At 36.2% G+C, this 16,036-nt stretch overlaps 1 protein-coding gene across 2 annotated transcripts; it reads right to left on the bottom strand.

The window, feature by feature from the left end:
- Positions 1-365: 365 nt before the first annotated feature.
- On the bottom strand, positions 366-16,004 carry ifrd2 (interferon-related developmental regulator 2). Of its 2 annotated transcripts, XM_051117837.1 has the most exons (13): positions 15,565-16,004; positions 11,826-11,885; positions 8,192-8,305; positions 7,991-8,072; positions 7,779-7,903; positions 6,079-6,236; positions 5,929-5,982; positions 5,662-5,840; positions 5,365-5,473; positions 5,154-5,288; positions 4,864-4,992; positions 1,207-1,299; positions 366-1,039 (listed from the first exon to the last, which is right to left on the bottom strand). In XM_051117837.1, the coding sequence occupies exons 1-13, from the start codon at positions 15,611-15,613 to the stop codon at positions 959-961; spliced, it is 1,368 nt and encodes a 455-aa protein (XP_050973794.1). In that variant the 5' UTR covers positions 15,614-16,004; the 3' UTR covers positions 366-958. The 2 variants fall into 2 exon arrangements, with proteins under 2 accessions (XP_050973794.1, XP_050973795.1); XM_051117838.1 differs by lacking the exon at positions 11,826-11,885 and having other exon boundaries at positions 15,565-16,003.
- Positions 16,005-16,036: the final 32 nt, after the last annotated feature.

Below are 16,036 nucleotides of genomic sequence, written 5' to 3' on the forward strand. Positions count from 1 at the left end.
CGTGTTTTTAACTGCCTGTATCAAACAATACATTTTAGTATGTAATAAAATACCCAGGCTAATGAGTTTTGTAGAATAGTTTTAGTCATGACACACATTCCTCATAATTCGCTTTTAATGAAAGCCACATCTTAATACAAATACATTTGTCTCTCAAAAAACTTCCAACTCTGTAATGGATAATTACATAATTTATTTATTTCATGTTTTCTGTTCCAAAATCCTGCTGCTGCATACAGTACTTTAGCTTCAAAGAAAACTTAATGACAAGGTGTTTTTTGAAAAATTCAAAAGAAATGTATAAAGCATGATCTAAATGGTCAGATATGAGCTTGGGGTGAGGGTACAAGGATGTAAGGACAAAAAAAAAAAAAAAAAAAAACTTTTTCAGAAGATGAGTAGAATTAAGATCCGAAACATGGTTGATTTAGTGGCAGTGAGAGAGGTTCAACAAAACTGTTTACACTAACTCTGGCAACCTGCAGTAAAAGATGTATTTTCATTTGTTTGCATCATCAGATCATAGGTGCATCAGCATAATCAATTTATAAAATGCATATAGAAAACTACAAAGAAATAAGTTTTCTTGGCCTCTTTGAGCTGTAAAAAGTTGATGTTTCAATGATAAAAATTCTTTCTTTTTCCCAAAAAACACTTGAGGAGGTAAAACTGGTTTCAACAGAAAAGCTGAACACAGTCTTACAAGAGGTTGTTATAAACATACAATATTTCATGTCTGTTTTAATGTAGGATTCCTAGGTTTCACACTGTGATGTTAAATAAAAACACAACACCGCATACACACGTGCACACACCCAGCCTTTCACACTCACACACACTCAGACAGTCACGCATGTCCATAGTCAAGTCTCTGGCTTGGCAGTATGTCAAACTATAACTTCAAGTGAGCCGAGGGGATTTTAAGGATGTAGTGTTTCTCTCTGTGTCGCCTTCATCCTCACATCACGTCGGCACGTTTGTCCCTCACTTTGTTCCTTAATTTAGTCCGAGCTTTGAAGGCAGCAGAGTTAAACAGATGCTGTGAAGAGACAAACCAAAGTTACATAATCACACAAAATCTTAGTGCTGATTTAACTGCTATTTTTGGCAGACTGTTCACCTAATTAACTGAACTTACGCTGCAAACTGTGACTACTACTTCTTGTTTCGTTATTTATTACATTTATACAAAAATTTCAAGTTTACCCTCTCTGTGCGGGAGATCCTGCTGGCTTTGACAGATGCATCCAGGATGAGAGGAGGTCCAAGTCCAAAAATATCCCTCAACAAAGGATTAAACTACACAAACACACACAAAAACTCATAAACACTACAGAACAGTGGTTCTCAAATATGGGGGAGTAGGGCTGGGCGATATGGGCTTAAAAATTTATCACGATAACTTGACAAACATATGATTGCTACAATATATGGTTTGTCTGTGTTCTTCAAGAAATCTTGGGTATTTTTATAAGGATAAAGTATATTTATAATGCAATGCTAATTGATATAGCTTTTACAATACTATAAATAGTATGATTTCTGCCTCATTCTGTGCTATGAAGCCACATCTGATCACAAAATGTTATTTCAAACTCTCGACTATGTAATGAACTAAATTTAGAGAAAAAGCATGTCATTAAATGGTACCTTTGTTGGAAAACAGGCTTGTAAACGGGCTCATATACATGTGATACACGTGCTACTGTAGACTTTATCGTAATTCTTAGCATGGGGAAAATTTTTTACCAGTATATCGCAAACGATAAGATATCGCCCATCCCTAACAGGGAGGTCAAAATACCTTGAAGGGAACCTCAAAATGACTGGGTATTAAAACTAGTATGGCTTAATGTAACGTAAATAATGTCTCTTACTGAAATATGTAGTTGAAAACCCATGAAATATTTGTTATTTAAAAAAATCCACATAATTTTGTACATATTTTGGACTATGGGGGCACCATTATTTTGATGACTTGAAATAATTGCACTCGGTAAGCTGTTGCTATTTTTTACAAAATAAGGCAACAAGAGAAGCAATGCAAGTCTTCACTGCTTTTCCTAGCGATAAATGAAGAAAAAAATGGGAAGATGCTTGTGGATGAATAAAACTTCCTAAAGACCCGCGTCTTTGTTCTCTCCACTTAAGCCCTGATGCCTTTGAGGCTTTTTGTAGACCACAGCTACTGAAAAGGTGCGTTCACACCAGACGCGAATGAAGCATTAAGCGCGAGCGATTTACATGTTAAGTCAATGCAAAGACGCGAATAGACATCCTGCGGCGCGATTCGCGCGAATGAAGCGTTTTGGGCGTTTGACGGGTGAACGCGTGATTCGCGCGAGTTGAAAAATCTGAACTTTGGCGAATATTCGCACCGCGTTAACCAATCAGGAGCTTGCTCTAGTAGTGGCGTGATTAGCGAGCGGAGGCAGAAATCCCAAGCAAAAATGGAGGACAAAATCATTATCGCTGTATGTGGACACCCGGACCTGTACGATACTTCATACTTCTATAAAAACAGGAATAAAAAGGATCTTGCTTGGAAGAAAGTGAGTGAGGAGGTCGGACAACCTGGTAAGTTATAAAAAAACTCAATTTTCAAACTTTACTCAATTTGAGCTATATATATATTTATATACATATTGAGACTACAAGCTAGCTAAAGCTGGCAAATTGAGCTTATTCTGAGTTATGCCTGACAGAGGACACTCCCATGACGCGAATTCGCGTCTGTTGTGAAGCGAGTAAACTCAAAATGTTCAAGCGTCCAACTACGCGCGAATAGCGTGATTTATTCGCGCAAGTCGCGTCTGGTGTGAACGCACAGAAAGAGCTTACAAACGGCAGAGACAAGAAACCCTAGACGCCGTCTTGGCAGGTGTAAACAAGGAGTCTCAGCACAGATTTCACTCGGCAACCGGGTGCATTGAGACTCCTTGTGAGGAAAATCTATGGTCTGGCATTTGGTTTAAGCCTACGCTCATATCCATCGCCACCCGTAAACTCTTTCGGTAACTGTGGTCATCGTATCAGTATTTTATTGAGTTGTGTTGCCGTAAAAATAGCAACAGGTCGCAGCAGTACTCACCAAGTGCAACTATATCACATCATCGAAACAGTGGCGCTACCCATAGTCCAAAATATGTATAAAACGATGTGGATTTTTTTCAAATAACATAAATCTTTTGCGGGTTTTCTATTATGTATTTTAGTAAGAAACATTATTTACGTTATATTAAGCCATAGAAGTCTTATCACCCGGGGTTCCCTTTAAATGATTTAAAACAAGCCCAAAAAGCAATAAAATAAGAAACAATAACTAAATATTCTACAAATGGTCTACAAAAACATCAATATATGAAGCAGCCTAATTACAATAAATGTGGTTTGTGTCACTGGAAATCTCAAGTAAATTAACAGAATCTTAACAAAATATATTTTATAAAGAATATACATTTTTCAAGTAATGACAAGCTCTAAATTGTGTTAGAGTAGAAAATGAGAGCAAAAAAACACTTTAAAAATCTTTATCCAGTAAGTTACAAACATCATGTAAAATCACTGGTTAAATAAAGTGGGATTCCAGAAAATTAAGCTCTTAAAAAAGTTGTTCACTTCCAGAACAAAATTTACAGATACTTTACTCACCCCCTTGTCATCAAAGATGTTCATGTCTTTCTTTCTTATGTTTTTTTTTTTTTGAGGAAAACATTTTAGGATTTCTCTCCATATAGTGGATTTCTATGGTGCCCGTGAGTTTGAGCCTCCAAATTGCAGCTTCAAAGGGCTCTAAACGATCCCATATATATATATATATGGGATCGTTTAGAGCCCTTTGAAGCTGCAATTTGGAGGCTCAAACTCACGGGCACCATAGAAATCCACTATATGGAGAGAATAAAATGAGATGGAAGTTTTTCAACATACCCTAACTGTCATGTACCGGAATACACACAGTTCACGCAGAGGTAGACAAGACGAGCATTTGAGGTAAAAGTATGTAAATTTTATATATATAACTTCAAAATCGTCCAACTTCAAATTTTTTTTTTGTAAAGGGCTTTTTAAAACACTGGGTTGGTATTTCTGCAGTGATGTAGGGCGATTATACATTTATTATTTTAAAAAATATTTATTCATTTAACAGACACTTTTATCCAAAGCGACTTACAAGTGGGGAATACGTCAAGCGATTTGTCCTAAAGAGGCAAAAAGAAGTTGGAGGAGAAAATGAGATGGGAGTTTTTCGACCTACCCTAACTGTCACGAAAATAACTGATCGTTTCACTAGATAAGACCCTTCTTGCTCACCTGGGATCATTTAGAGCCCTCTGAAGCTGCATTTAAACTGCATTTTGGAAGTTCAAACTCACAGGCACCATAGAAGTCCAATATATGGTCCACTATATGTTTTCCTCAAAAAACTATTTCTTTATGACTGCAGAAAGACAGACATGAACATCTTGGATGACAAGGGGTGAGTAAATTTTCTCTGTAAATTTTTATTCTGGAAGTGGACTTCTCCTTTAAAGCGCTTGGAATTCCAAAATCTACTATATACACTATCACTTACACTATAAATCACTGATATTCTTATTTGTTTTAATTAGAATCAGAAGCTTGCTTTTCAATTCTGATTTCATTCAATATCAATTCATTCAGAAATATTTTCATTTAACTATGAACAGGCCTTTTTAAATTTCTACAGTGCATAACCTGTGTATAGATTAACATATATACATGACTTAATTAGAGAGGAAAAAAAAAATAATAATAAAATCAACATTTTTCTCTAGTACTACACAGGGTTATTTATGCAAAGCATGATGCCAGCAGTGACCTGCAACTGGTTCTCCTTACCTGTAAGTGGTGTCTGACTCCAGACTCAAGCACTTCCTTAAAGGCATCATAAATCCTGCGGCGCATCCAGCCATCAATGTAGATGGTCTCAATCCCAAACTGGATCTTCTCCTCTGTGAAATCTTCATTCTGAAAATAGAAGGGAATGTTTAGTCTGATGTCTGTGAATTTTTTTTAAACATGGATCAACTTGGCTTATTAGTCCTGCATGAAAGTTGCTATAAAATAGATGGATGTAATTAACTGACATGTTTTAAAAATAAAAGCACGAGTCGTGGTTTTCCTTTCACCTCAATGTAGTGCAGCACCTCTCGAAAGATTGAGCGCTGTTTCCTGCGGTCATTTTTAGCACGATGTTTATTTCCATCAGTCGCTAGGCTCTTTAGGCTGTCACACAATGCATCGCAGTCCTCATACTCAAACTCCTGAAACACAACACACATTTATGTTCTCCGCCATCGTCCTAACACTCAAACCTATTCAGCATTACACAATACACACCTGATCGATGTCCCGCCCCAGTTCATACAACAGGGCAATGGTCTCTCCCACAGCAATCCTGAAGTTCACCTCGCTGCTTTCTAAACACGCATGTAGACGTGGCAAGTGGCTAAAAGACAGACAAAGAGAAAGATCATATTACAGACAAATAAGTCTATCTATTCAATCTGGGAGTTGCCACATGGCTTTATAATATTATAATGTCTTATGCATTTACTGTGGCTCAGATAGCAGATGTTTTGAATTGTGGCTTTGTAAGTTTGTGCAAAGGTGTGTCTTCTTGGGATTCAAACTCACTGGTTGAGAACGGTGTTGATGCGTGATGCAGGGCAGAGGGTGCAGAGCAGAGCCCAAGACTGCAGGGCGGCGCTGTGGAGCGCAGGGGTCCCGGCTTTGACAGTGGGAAGACTGCCATCACCCAGGGGATATGCACCCACAAATACACTCTCCAAATGACCAAGAGATTTTAGCAGGTCCTGAAAAAAAGAGGAAAAGACAGATGATACTTCCATGAACATGCAGATTTATAAATATTTATGTGCATTTTACAAGATCTGATTATACCTCTGCATCTTCTGAGGCAGACACGTAGCAGCACATACCCAGAGCTCGAGCGCACTGCCAAAAAATGGAGATACAAGTAAGCAATCTCATTTTAAATGTTAATGTAGTAAATCAAATAAAAGTTTATAGACATTTTGAAGCATCACTCACACTCTGTCGAGCTGACAGAGTGGCACAGCTGTCAATCAGGATGGAGCTGAGGATGGGGCGGAGTATCTTGAAGCCCTCCTCACCTTCAACTCCACCCCCGAGCTGAACACACAAGAGAGCGCACACTGTAGCAGCAGCCGCCTGCTCCTCTCCTCCACCTAGAGAGAAAAACACTTTATCGAGTCAGTAAATCCAGTTCTTTTGCAAAGTAAGAGACAAGGTTAGTTGCTGTTGCTGGATGTAATAATGAACGTAGTGGTCGTCATTTACTCCCGACATCTGAGCCGCTGAAGATGCAGTAGATTAAATTTGTTTGTGAAGGGAATGCACCTCCCGATCTACATACATCCGTCATGTTCGCGCAAATCATTCATGATCCAGCTTCACTTACAGCAGAAGTGAGTATAAAGGTTTTTTTTTTATGAATCATTGCGATCGTTTTTCCTAATAATGTGCTAGTTAGCAAGTTTAGTGGCTAAATGCGGCTAAAGTAAACAGGCTCGTCTCTCCACAGAGAAAAAAGAGGGGCGGGGCGAGCAAAGCTCATTTGCATTTAAAGCAGCCGCGACCAGAATGAGATGATTTTGGCAAGATAAAAAGGGTGTTGTTTTACACTACCATTGAGAATTTTAAAAAGTATATTATAGACTTTTCATTAAGACCCTAAAGAATCATATCAACTTGTGGAAAATGGGCATCCGATGACCCCTCTAAAAAAGTCTCTTCTGCTCATCAAGCCTGCATTTATAGCAAAAATAGTAAAATTGTGAAATATTTTTACTATTTAAAATAACTGCTTTCCATTTATTAGTTTTAAAATGTTATTTATTCCTGTGATCAAAGCAAAATTTTCAGCATCTTTACTCTAGTCTTCAGTGTCACATGATCCTTCAGAAATCATTCTAATATGATGATTTGCTGTTCAAGCAAACTATTATTATTATTATTATTAATCATCATCAATATTTAAAACAGTTGAGTACATTTTTTTTAGGATTCTTTGATGAATAGAAAGATCCAAAGATCAGCATTTATCTGAATTAAAAAGCTTTGTAACATTATACACTATAATTTGACCATTCAAAGCTTGTAGTCAGTATAATTTAAATAAAAAAAATTTGGAAAGAAATTATAGAAATAGACAGCTTTCATTTAGCAAGAATGCTTTAAACTAATCAAAAGGGATGATAAAGACATTTATAATGTTACAAAAGATTTCTATTTTAGATAAATGCTGTTCTTCTGAACTTTCTATTCATCAAAGAATGCACACAAGTAACATTTTTGTGCCTTCGAGAAACTATGCACATGTGCATGGAAGTTTTTGCATGCTTACACATAACAGTTTCTAGTTTTATATAACCTATTATCTCTAATACATTGGCCTAATGTCCAATTTAACACATCCTCTGTGGCGGTGCAGAAACAACACAAAATAGGCTGACGACACAAAATTTGCCAAATTCAAGGGTCTATAAAAAACAGACTGGTACCGTTTAAAATTTGGCTTTTGTTAGGGCCGTATGCCATATTTCAAGGCCTTAGGTCTCTTTAACGCATACTTTGTGGAGGCCAAGAAACCACACCAAAGAAAACAAACACAACAAAGACTGCAAAAACAGCCTTTAATAATCTAAAGAGTCTCCCATTGACTTCAACTTCAGTGTGTGTGAACACAAAAATTAAGTCCTAATTCCCACCTTTCCTCAAGCTCCTTTCCAAACAGTCACTGATGGTGAAACGTCTCTCTAACAGGAACTCATACAGCACTCTGGAAGAAAACGCCAAGCGCAGACTCTCCAGTGCAGCCAGACGGGTCTTAGCACTGAAAAACACAAAAGATGAGAGTGAAACAGCTGCAAAGTTCATTCAGTTTTCAGTAACTCACTGTTGGGTGTGAGCGTGCTGATACCTTTTGTCCATCAGATTGTCAATGCATTGCTTCAGTTTGTCTTCTGTTTCTTCCTGAGCAGTTTGTTCATCTACCACCTCACCTGCACAGCAGAGTCAGAATGTGGATGGTTTTTTTTTTGCACTTGTACTCTTCTGGCATTATATATTTGTGATAAGGTTTGTGAATGCATGCACATCTCTGGTTTTTAATTACTTGTACCTGTGCCCTCCTCTACAACTGACGCGCTCTCACTGGCGCTGCTGTAGTGACTGAGAACATCCGACGCCAAATCATCATCACTCACACCAGACTCGCCTCTCACCCCATTTTTCCCTGAAACAGTGAGAGAGAAACGATGAAGAGATACAGTGAACATTGTTTTAAAGGCTTAAATAAATAAAGGTAGGGAAGACAGAAGGGAATTATCATAGTTTAGGCGGATGGATGTGTCATCATGCAACCGTATGTTTCAAGTGTCCACAAAGTTTATGTACCTAAACCTAAACCCTCTGCTTGTACATAGCCAGAACATTAACGTCAGTGCTCAGAGGAAACAAAAACACATGCAGGATTGCAAAACTGGTCTGTGTACTTAGTTTTAATTACCCGTTGACTTTAACTTCGACAAAGTGTGAACAGCCTGACTGCTGAGAAAACCAAATGAAAACCTTGTTCACTCTAACATATAGCTACACTTCTCTGCAAACCAACAACCCAGAAACAGAGGTCTGATTTGGGTCAAAGTTCAGTGTGGCCTCTCTCGAACACACACACATATATATATATATATATATATATAAATGCACAATGGCCCACCTGTTTCCCCCGAGGTACCAGCAGACCTTTAGTTTAACATGAAAGTGTCACTAATAGAAACATGAGGACTTGTCAATGCAATGTTTTAAAATTAAAATGTACTGAATGAAACCATTTTAAAAATAAAAACCGGAAAGGCAGATTAAACTGTAGAAATCTCCTCTGAGACTCTATCCTCTTTAAAACAATCACTGTCTCTCTGCACTGATCCACTCTGGATCATGAATTTACTGAATCAGATCTCCTTAGTGATCAGGTTAATCTCTAAAAGATAGGTCATGCAGTTCGTACTCTTGAAAAGATTCAATCAAACCGCTTGAAACTATTACACTATACTTGTAGCTCAAACAGCCTTAGTAGATATTGTCTAAAATGATAAGTTTGATGTAATCATGATTTAACTTGATTAGTCTGATTTCCTTAAGAGGATTTTAGTAAAGATGCAACTCATTTGTAAGCTGGTCTGCTTAATGTACATAATACACTACTGTTCAAAGATTTGGGGTCGGTTTTTGTTTTTAAACAAGTCTCACCAAAGCTACATTTGTTTGATCACAATAGTTTTCTATTCTAGTAGGATTTTTAATATATTTTTTTTTAAAGAAGTGTCTTCTGCTCACCAAGCCTGCATTTATTGGACCCAAGTACAGCAAAAACAGTAACATTTTTACTATTTAAAATAACTGTTCTCTATTTGAATACATTTTAAAATGCAATTTATTCCTGTGATTTCAAAGCTGTATTTTTAGCATCATTACTCCAGTCGCATGATCCTTCAGAAATCATTCTAATATTCTGAGTTTCTTTAAGTTCAGAAGAACAGCATTTTTGTTACATTATAAATGTCTTTATCATCACTTTTGATCAGTTTAAAGCTAAATAAAAGTATTAATTTCTATAATTTCTACCCCCAAAAAAGCAAAAAAAAATTATAATGACTTCAAGCTTTTAAATGTTATAGTGTATAATGCTACAAAAGCTTTTTATTTCAGATAAATGCTGATCTTTGGATGTTTTGATTCAAAGAATCCTGAAAAGAAATTTACTCAACTTTTTTAAATATTGATGATAATAATAATAAGAATAATAAAAAATGTGTCTTGAACAGCAAATCAATTTGACCGTTCCATTTTATAAAAACTAGCGTTATATCATATACACACAGAAATGTAAAGGTAGACACAGCAAACTGTCAAAATAAAAGTCCAGTTTAACTTGAAGACACTGTGACAGAGATATATATTACTACTATTACTACTACTACTAAAATAAAACAAACATTATTTTTTAGGGTATAATCACACAACATTTCTTCCATGTTTTACTTTTAATAGTAAATTCCCCTTTGTTTACAAAAAAAAAAAAAAAAAAAAAAAAAAGTTTGCTTAATTTTCAATTTAAAAGATAAATGAAATTAATGTCTTATGCCTTCATCTGATAACCAGAACATTTTAAATACACAACACAGAACTTCTGAGGGGTAAAAAAAAAAACCTTTCATAAGGCTATTTTAATAAATTTGAATAAATTAAGTATTCATTCAAATAATAAGACATGCTAAAACACAGAATTTGAAAACAATAAAACATATAGTGAGAAAAAATAATCATTTCATAGGGTCCTAAACATGTAATTTTTGTTAAACCTTTATTAAATTTATGTGAGATTGTATAAGTTTCGTGATTTTAATTAATTAGACATGCTCTTCGATTAATAAAATTTCATTTAACCATTAAAAAAAAAGGAAAAAAAAATGGAATCTGGAAAAAAGAAAACTGAATTTGGGAAAAAATAAAACTGATTTCATAGGGCCCTAACAGTGCACATTTTTAAATTGATTCCTGTGATGGTAAAACTGAACCTTCGGTGTCACATGATCCTTCAGAAATCATTCTAATATACAGACTTGGTGCTCAAGAAACATTTCTTATTATTATCACCCATGTCAAAAAAGCTGTGTTGCTCAATATTTTTGTGGAAAGCATGATGCATTCTTTTCAGTTTCTATTTAAAATGGATATATTTTGCAACATAAATGTCTTCACTGTCAATTTTGATCAATTTAATGAATCCTTGCTAAATAAAAGTACTACTGATCTCAAAGCAGTAAAAAAATAAATATATAAAAAAAAAAACAGTTTTACAAATGTTTTAAAACCTTTACCCAAAGCTCCAATCAACTGGTTCACGGATTTGCAGATTTAAGCAAAAACACATTCACAAGTCAGAAGACTGTTCTAGAACTGAAACAAAAGGCCTCAAACTAGCAGTTCATCAATATCTCATCAATATGAATGCAAAATCCCAATAGACTTTCAAATGACAGTCTAACCACTGTATCAATACATGCATCAGCATAACAAGACATCTCAGCAGGGATGAGATGGGAAGCAGCAGTGCATTCAGTAGAGAATGAATACCATGTGGCAGAGGAGTCTGGAATGGTTGAGAATTTATGAAAAACAAATCTGAGACAATCCACAGTAGCCTCAGACCTTGCAGAGTCAAAATGTGGATAGAAACAGTTAGTCCAAATATTTGACTTGAGTTCCAGTACTTTCCAGAAGCCTCATCGCTCAGTATAGCTGAACCTGCAACAGACTGGAAACATATGATTCCCAACCAGCAGGGAGTCTTTAGTTTTTCACTTCTTTTGTTAAACATCCCAGTTTCTCTATGACTGCTCAAAGAACAATGAAAGACTACTTTAGCTACCTTAGAAAAAGCTACGTGGTAAAACAATAACAGCCTCTAATAAAGATGTGTACCAATGAAGAGGTAGCCGACCTTTACTGATGGGACTGTGGATGTACTTTTGACCAAAAAAATGTTAGGAAACATTGGTCTAGAAGTCTGTTTTCACAAGAAAGCAGAAGTGATTATTGCTTCTGGGGAATTTTGGTTCTCGAGTCATGAAAAGCATTAGACAAATGAGAGAAGATGTAAACAAATACACATGAATGGATATTCACATGCAGCTTATTAAATATTAATGGGGTGAGAGGCATGAGGTCACAATAAGATCAGCTCACGCTACCTGTACGTGACAGGGCAGTCTTTGACAATTGCAGCTGTAGCACTTCCTGTCGAAGTGAGCCTGCTCGCAGTGAACAGGAGGAAGAGACAGATTAAACCAGGTCTTATCTAAAAATCAGTTTGACATTTCAAACATTTAAATGTAGGAGAAGGCCAGTCAGAATGAAATCCTACTATTGCACACTGAAGTTGCCTCAAATTCAAAAAAACTACAACCCTCCTGGGTAGAGAACAAAAACACACACCTAAAATGGAATGCTGGTCTCCTAATTTAGTCACATTGGACTGGTTTGCTGGTTTTTGTTAGGACTACGGATTAAGGATGTTGCAATTCTCAATATAATATCAAACCGTTCGGTACGACATCCACGGTTCAACACGCGCTGGTGAATTGCGTTTTTTAGGTTTTGCATTTAAATAACTTCCTAGTTTTATTTCTCTCGTAATTTGTTGTATGCGTGCCCGCGATTTCACGTGCTGAAATGAGGAAGCGCTTCCCCGCTTATATGTGGAAAAAGCAACACAAACAGATCATCTTGCATTCTAATGACATGCAATGATAAGCCTTTCTAAACCTGTTGTCTAACAAAACAGTTATAAAAACAAAAGTTATAAAAAAAAAACATTATAACTTGTTTTTAATTCACAACGTCAGTCGAAATAACTTCCTTATGTGATCTGATGTGGATTCTTATCACAGAATGAAGCAGACAATAAATTCTATTAGCAATGGCTTATGAAAGGAACAAATTATGTTTTAGTCGCATAAAATCGGTTAATGGAAATGTTGTCATTTCGCAATACTTTTTTTAATCAACATTTATAAAATATTGCCAAAGTTCTGCGCAATTCTGTAATGGAAACGCACATAGTGATACTTCTTTGTGGATTTTCTGCACGAGGGTGCCCTCTGGCATCCAGTATGAAGGAAAACCATTCGATTTTGCGTAAAAATCGAAAAAATAACACCTCTCAAAAGAAAAATGAAGGAGACATATACTTAACCACGCTTTTTCCAGTGTACAGAGGTTTACGGGAGTATTTTGTTAATTTGTTGCAAAAAAAAAAAAAAAAAAAAAACACTGAAGTGGCAAGATATCAGAACCGAAAACCGTGGTTAAAAACCGAGGTACGTATTGAACCGTATTGACTAACTGTATCGTTGCATCCCTACTACGAATGTAACAATATTATCAACATCGTGGTATCATGATAGCAAAACTGTCTCAATATTATCGTGGTCACATGACGATATGAAACTATATAGGTCTTCTAGGCAAAAAGTGTCGATTTTTTAAATATTCTAACATAAAAGGTCTTTAGAGTGGTGTTTGGGGACATTATGTTTTAACACAGAATCTGTCAAACTAAAACCATAAGCACAATATGGCTTATTCCCTTCATCAAGTCTGTTTTTGCAGCGCGTTATAAAGTGGAGACCGCACTTTGTTCAGGCTTTCAGCTTGTGATCCAGTGTTTTCTGCACCTCAGAACGGCTCAGTTTACAGTGAACTCTTAGTCAACTCTGGGAATGCAACACCCACCAGTTATGCTTTATTTTTGCGCCAGATGATTACGGCATTTCACTAGATTTGAAGTGAGACACATTTTTGTAAACCTGTTTTCACTGAGGCTGGGTTTTCCTTCAAAATAACAGGTCTACTGCCGTTTCCATCAAAAAAAAAAAAAAGCTTAAAAGTGCAGTATGAAATGCTGACAGCTTAGTGGTTTAAATGGGTGTTACTACAGTCCAAATTCAAAATATCTCTTTCAAGTGTAGAAATTAGGAAAGTAGTCTTGTAATTTCCCCACTGTAGAGTAAAGCAAAAATAATACACCTTCGAAATATTCATTTTCATTTATTTTACAGTGCAATTTTTTTTACGATATGTGACCCTGGACCACAAAACCAGTCTTAAGTCGCTGAGGTTTATTTGTAGCAATAGCCAAAAATACATTGTATGAGTCAAAATTATAGATTTTTCTTTTATGCCAAAAATCAATATGAAATTAAGTAAAGATCATGTTCCATGAAGATATTTTGTAAATTTCCTACTGTAAATATATCAAAACTTAATTTTTGATTAGTAATATGCATTGCAAAGAACTTAATTTGGACAACTTTAAAGGCGATTTTCTCAATATTTTGATTTTTTTGCACCCTTAGATTTCATATACTGAAATAGTTGTATCTCGGCTAAATATTGCTCTATCCTAACAAACTATACATTGATGGAAAGCTTATTTATTCAGCTTTCAGATGATGTACGAAGCTCAATTTCGAAAAATTGACACTTATGACTGGTTTTGTGGTCCAGGGTCACATATATGGCTATTACTGTTATAGGATATAACAATAAAATTAAATTGTTATTATTATTATTAAGCTTCTAAAAAAAACATTGTGAATGTAATTTAGACAGTATTTCACAACTAAAAAGAAGATGGAGTCCCCTTTAAAGTTTCAGGTACAAGTTAATTCACTGACTTTTGTTCTTAGGAACATGGGTTAGAGCTCTTAATTTTACATTTTCAACATGCATTAGATAGAAGAATTTAACATTAAAATGTACAAAGTAACGTATCGTGGACTTCATATCGCGATATACGATATCGTTACATCCCTAGTCAGGACCAGTCCATTTTTCAACTTGCCAGAATGAGAATTCACAAAGTCCACACGCTAGCTACAAACAACAATCTTATAGCAGCTGTCAGCTACTAACCTACCTGAAACCAGTTAAGACCAGCAAGCCATCGTAGGCTGATTTAAAATGTTTTTTTTTTTTTTTACTTTTCAGTACTCGCCACAGTAAGTCCCTGTGACAAGAGAGACTCGTTTTTTGCCATGCCTGCATTTACCGGGTGACGCCACGCGAGTATTATCAAGCCCTGGATCTGGTTTGACTGGCGCTAACTTACACATGCACGAGGAATGCGTGCTGACGCTGCACGTGAACTTATCAAAAACTTTTTTAACGGAAATCCAGTCTTCGCATTGAGACAAATAGTTGAAAGTTAAACCAATAACTTATCTAATCTTACAGCTCGAGTGAGTAGTCCGGGAAGGCCCGGTTTTCGCGGCTTCGTGACACTTGGGCTAAATATACACGAGCAGGCATGAGCTTCACCTGTCATGCTGCAGACGGAATAACCCTGACAGTCAATCACTTTGCTTCTATCATTCCTGCTGATGTAAAGGGCAAACACAGTTTCTAAAACAGTCATTGTTAAATATTTTGCTTATGCACAATTCAAGTTTTTAGAAGCCTAGCGCTTGAAATTAAGCTAACTGTAGATGGTGCTGAAATGGTTGCAACCACATCAGCAAGTTCAGATCAAAGCTGTAATGCATGAAAACAAACCACAATGGGTTATAAAAAATATGCCTCATCATTTCAAAATTGTTTACTTAAAATTGGAAAGGAAATAAGGAGAAAAAAATAAAAATCAAAAACTCCGTTTTCAGCTGGTCAATATGGCAACCAAACAAGCATGGCATGCAGTCGTGTTTTAAATGTTACATTATTTTATTGTTTTAAGCCATTATTTAGTGAGGTTACAATGAAAAAAATACTAATGGTTTAAAAACAATAGTTTCAAGCACTTCAATGAAAAAAAAGTAGTTGCAATTATACAAGTACATATGTTGTTGGAAGTAAAGACAAATTTTGCTTGCTGATATTTTGTAGTGTGACCATGTTTATATGGTCTGTGACAGCAGGAGGTGTTCAACTCACCCTTACTCGAACTGTTCCCACCGCGTTTCCCCTTTTTGTTTCGTGGCATTCTGACAGCCGCTCCAAAACACCGAAGCCCAAAGGAGACAGATTACAGAGAACAAAGAGCTGTAAACAGTCAACAGTTTATCAACAATCCCAGCCGAGAAATCCTTCCTAGAGTATCAAAATACTATGGTCTGTACAGTTTGGCCCCACGCTTTAGGCACCACCAATGTAAGGTGTGCCTCGCACCAAAATCAAAATACTTAAAATTCAGTCTTAGTTTTAGTATTTATTATCTATGGTTGTCCCCAGGTAACCGATATCTAATGCCAGGTTGAGATGGTAAATGTTTTTGGAAGTGTTTGGGACGGAGTATCGTGCACGTTGCTGCTCCAGATTCCACCATCTTCCCATCGGTAACGGCTTGCACACCCGGCACGCTCCTCCTCTACAACTCACACGGCAGTAGAGAACTATGGGTAATGTA

This window comes from Labeo rohita, chromosome 8 (genome assembly GCF_022985175.1).
Source record: "Labeo rohita strain BAU-BD-2019 chromosome 8, IGBB_LRoh.1.0, whole genome shotgun sequence".
NCBI lineage: Eukaryota > Metazoa > Chordata > Actinopteri > Cypriniformes > Cyprinidae > Labeo > Labeo rohita.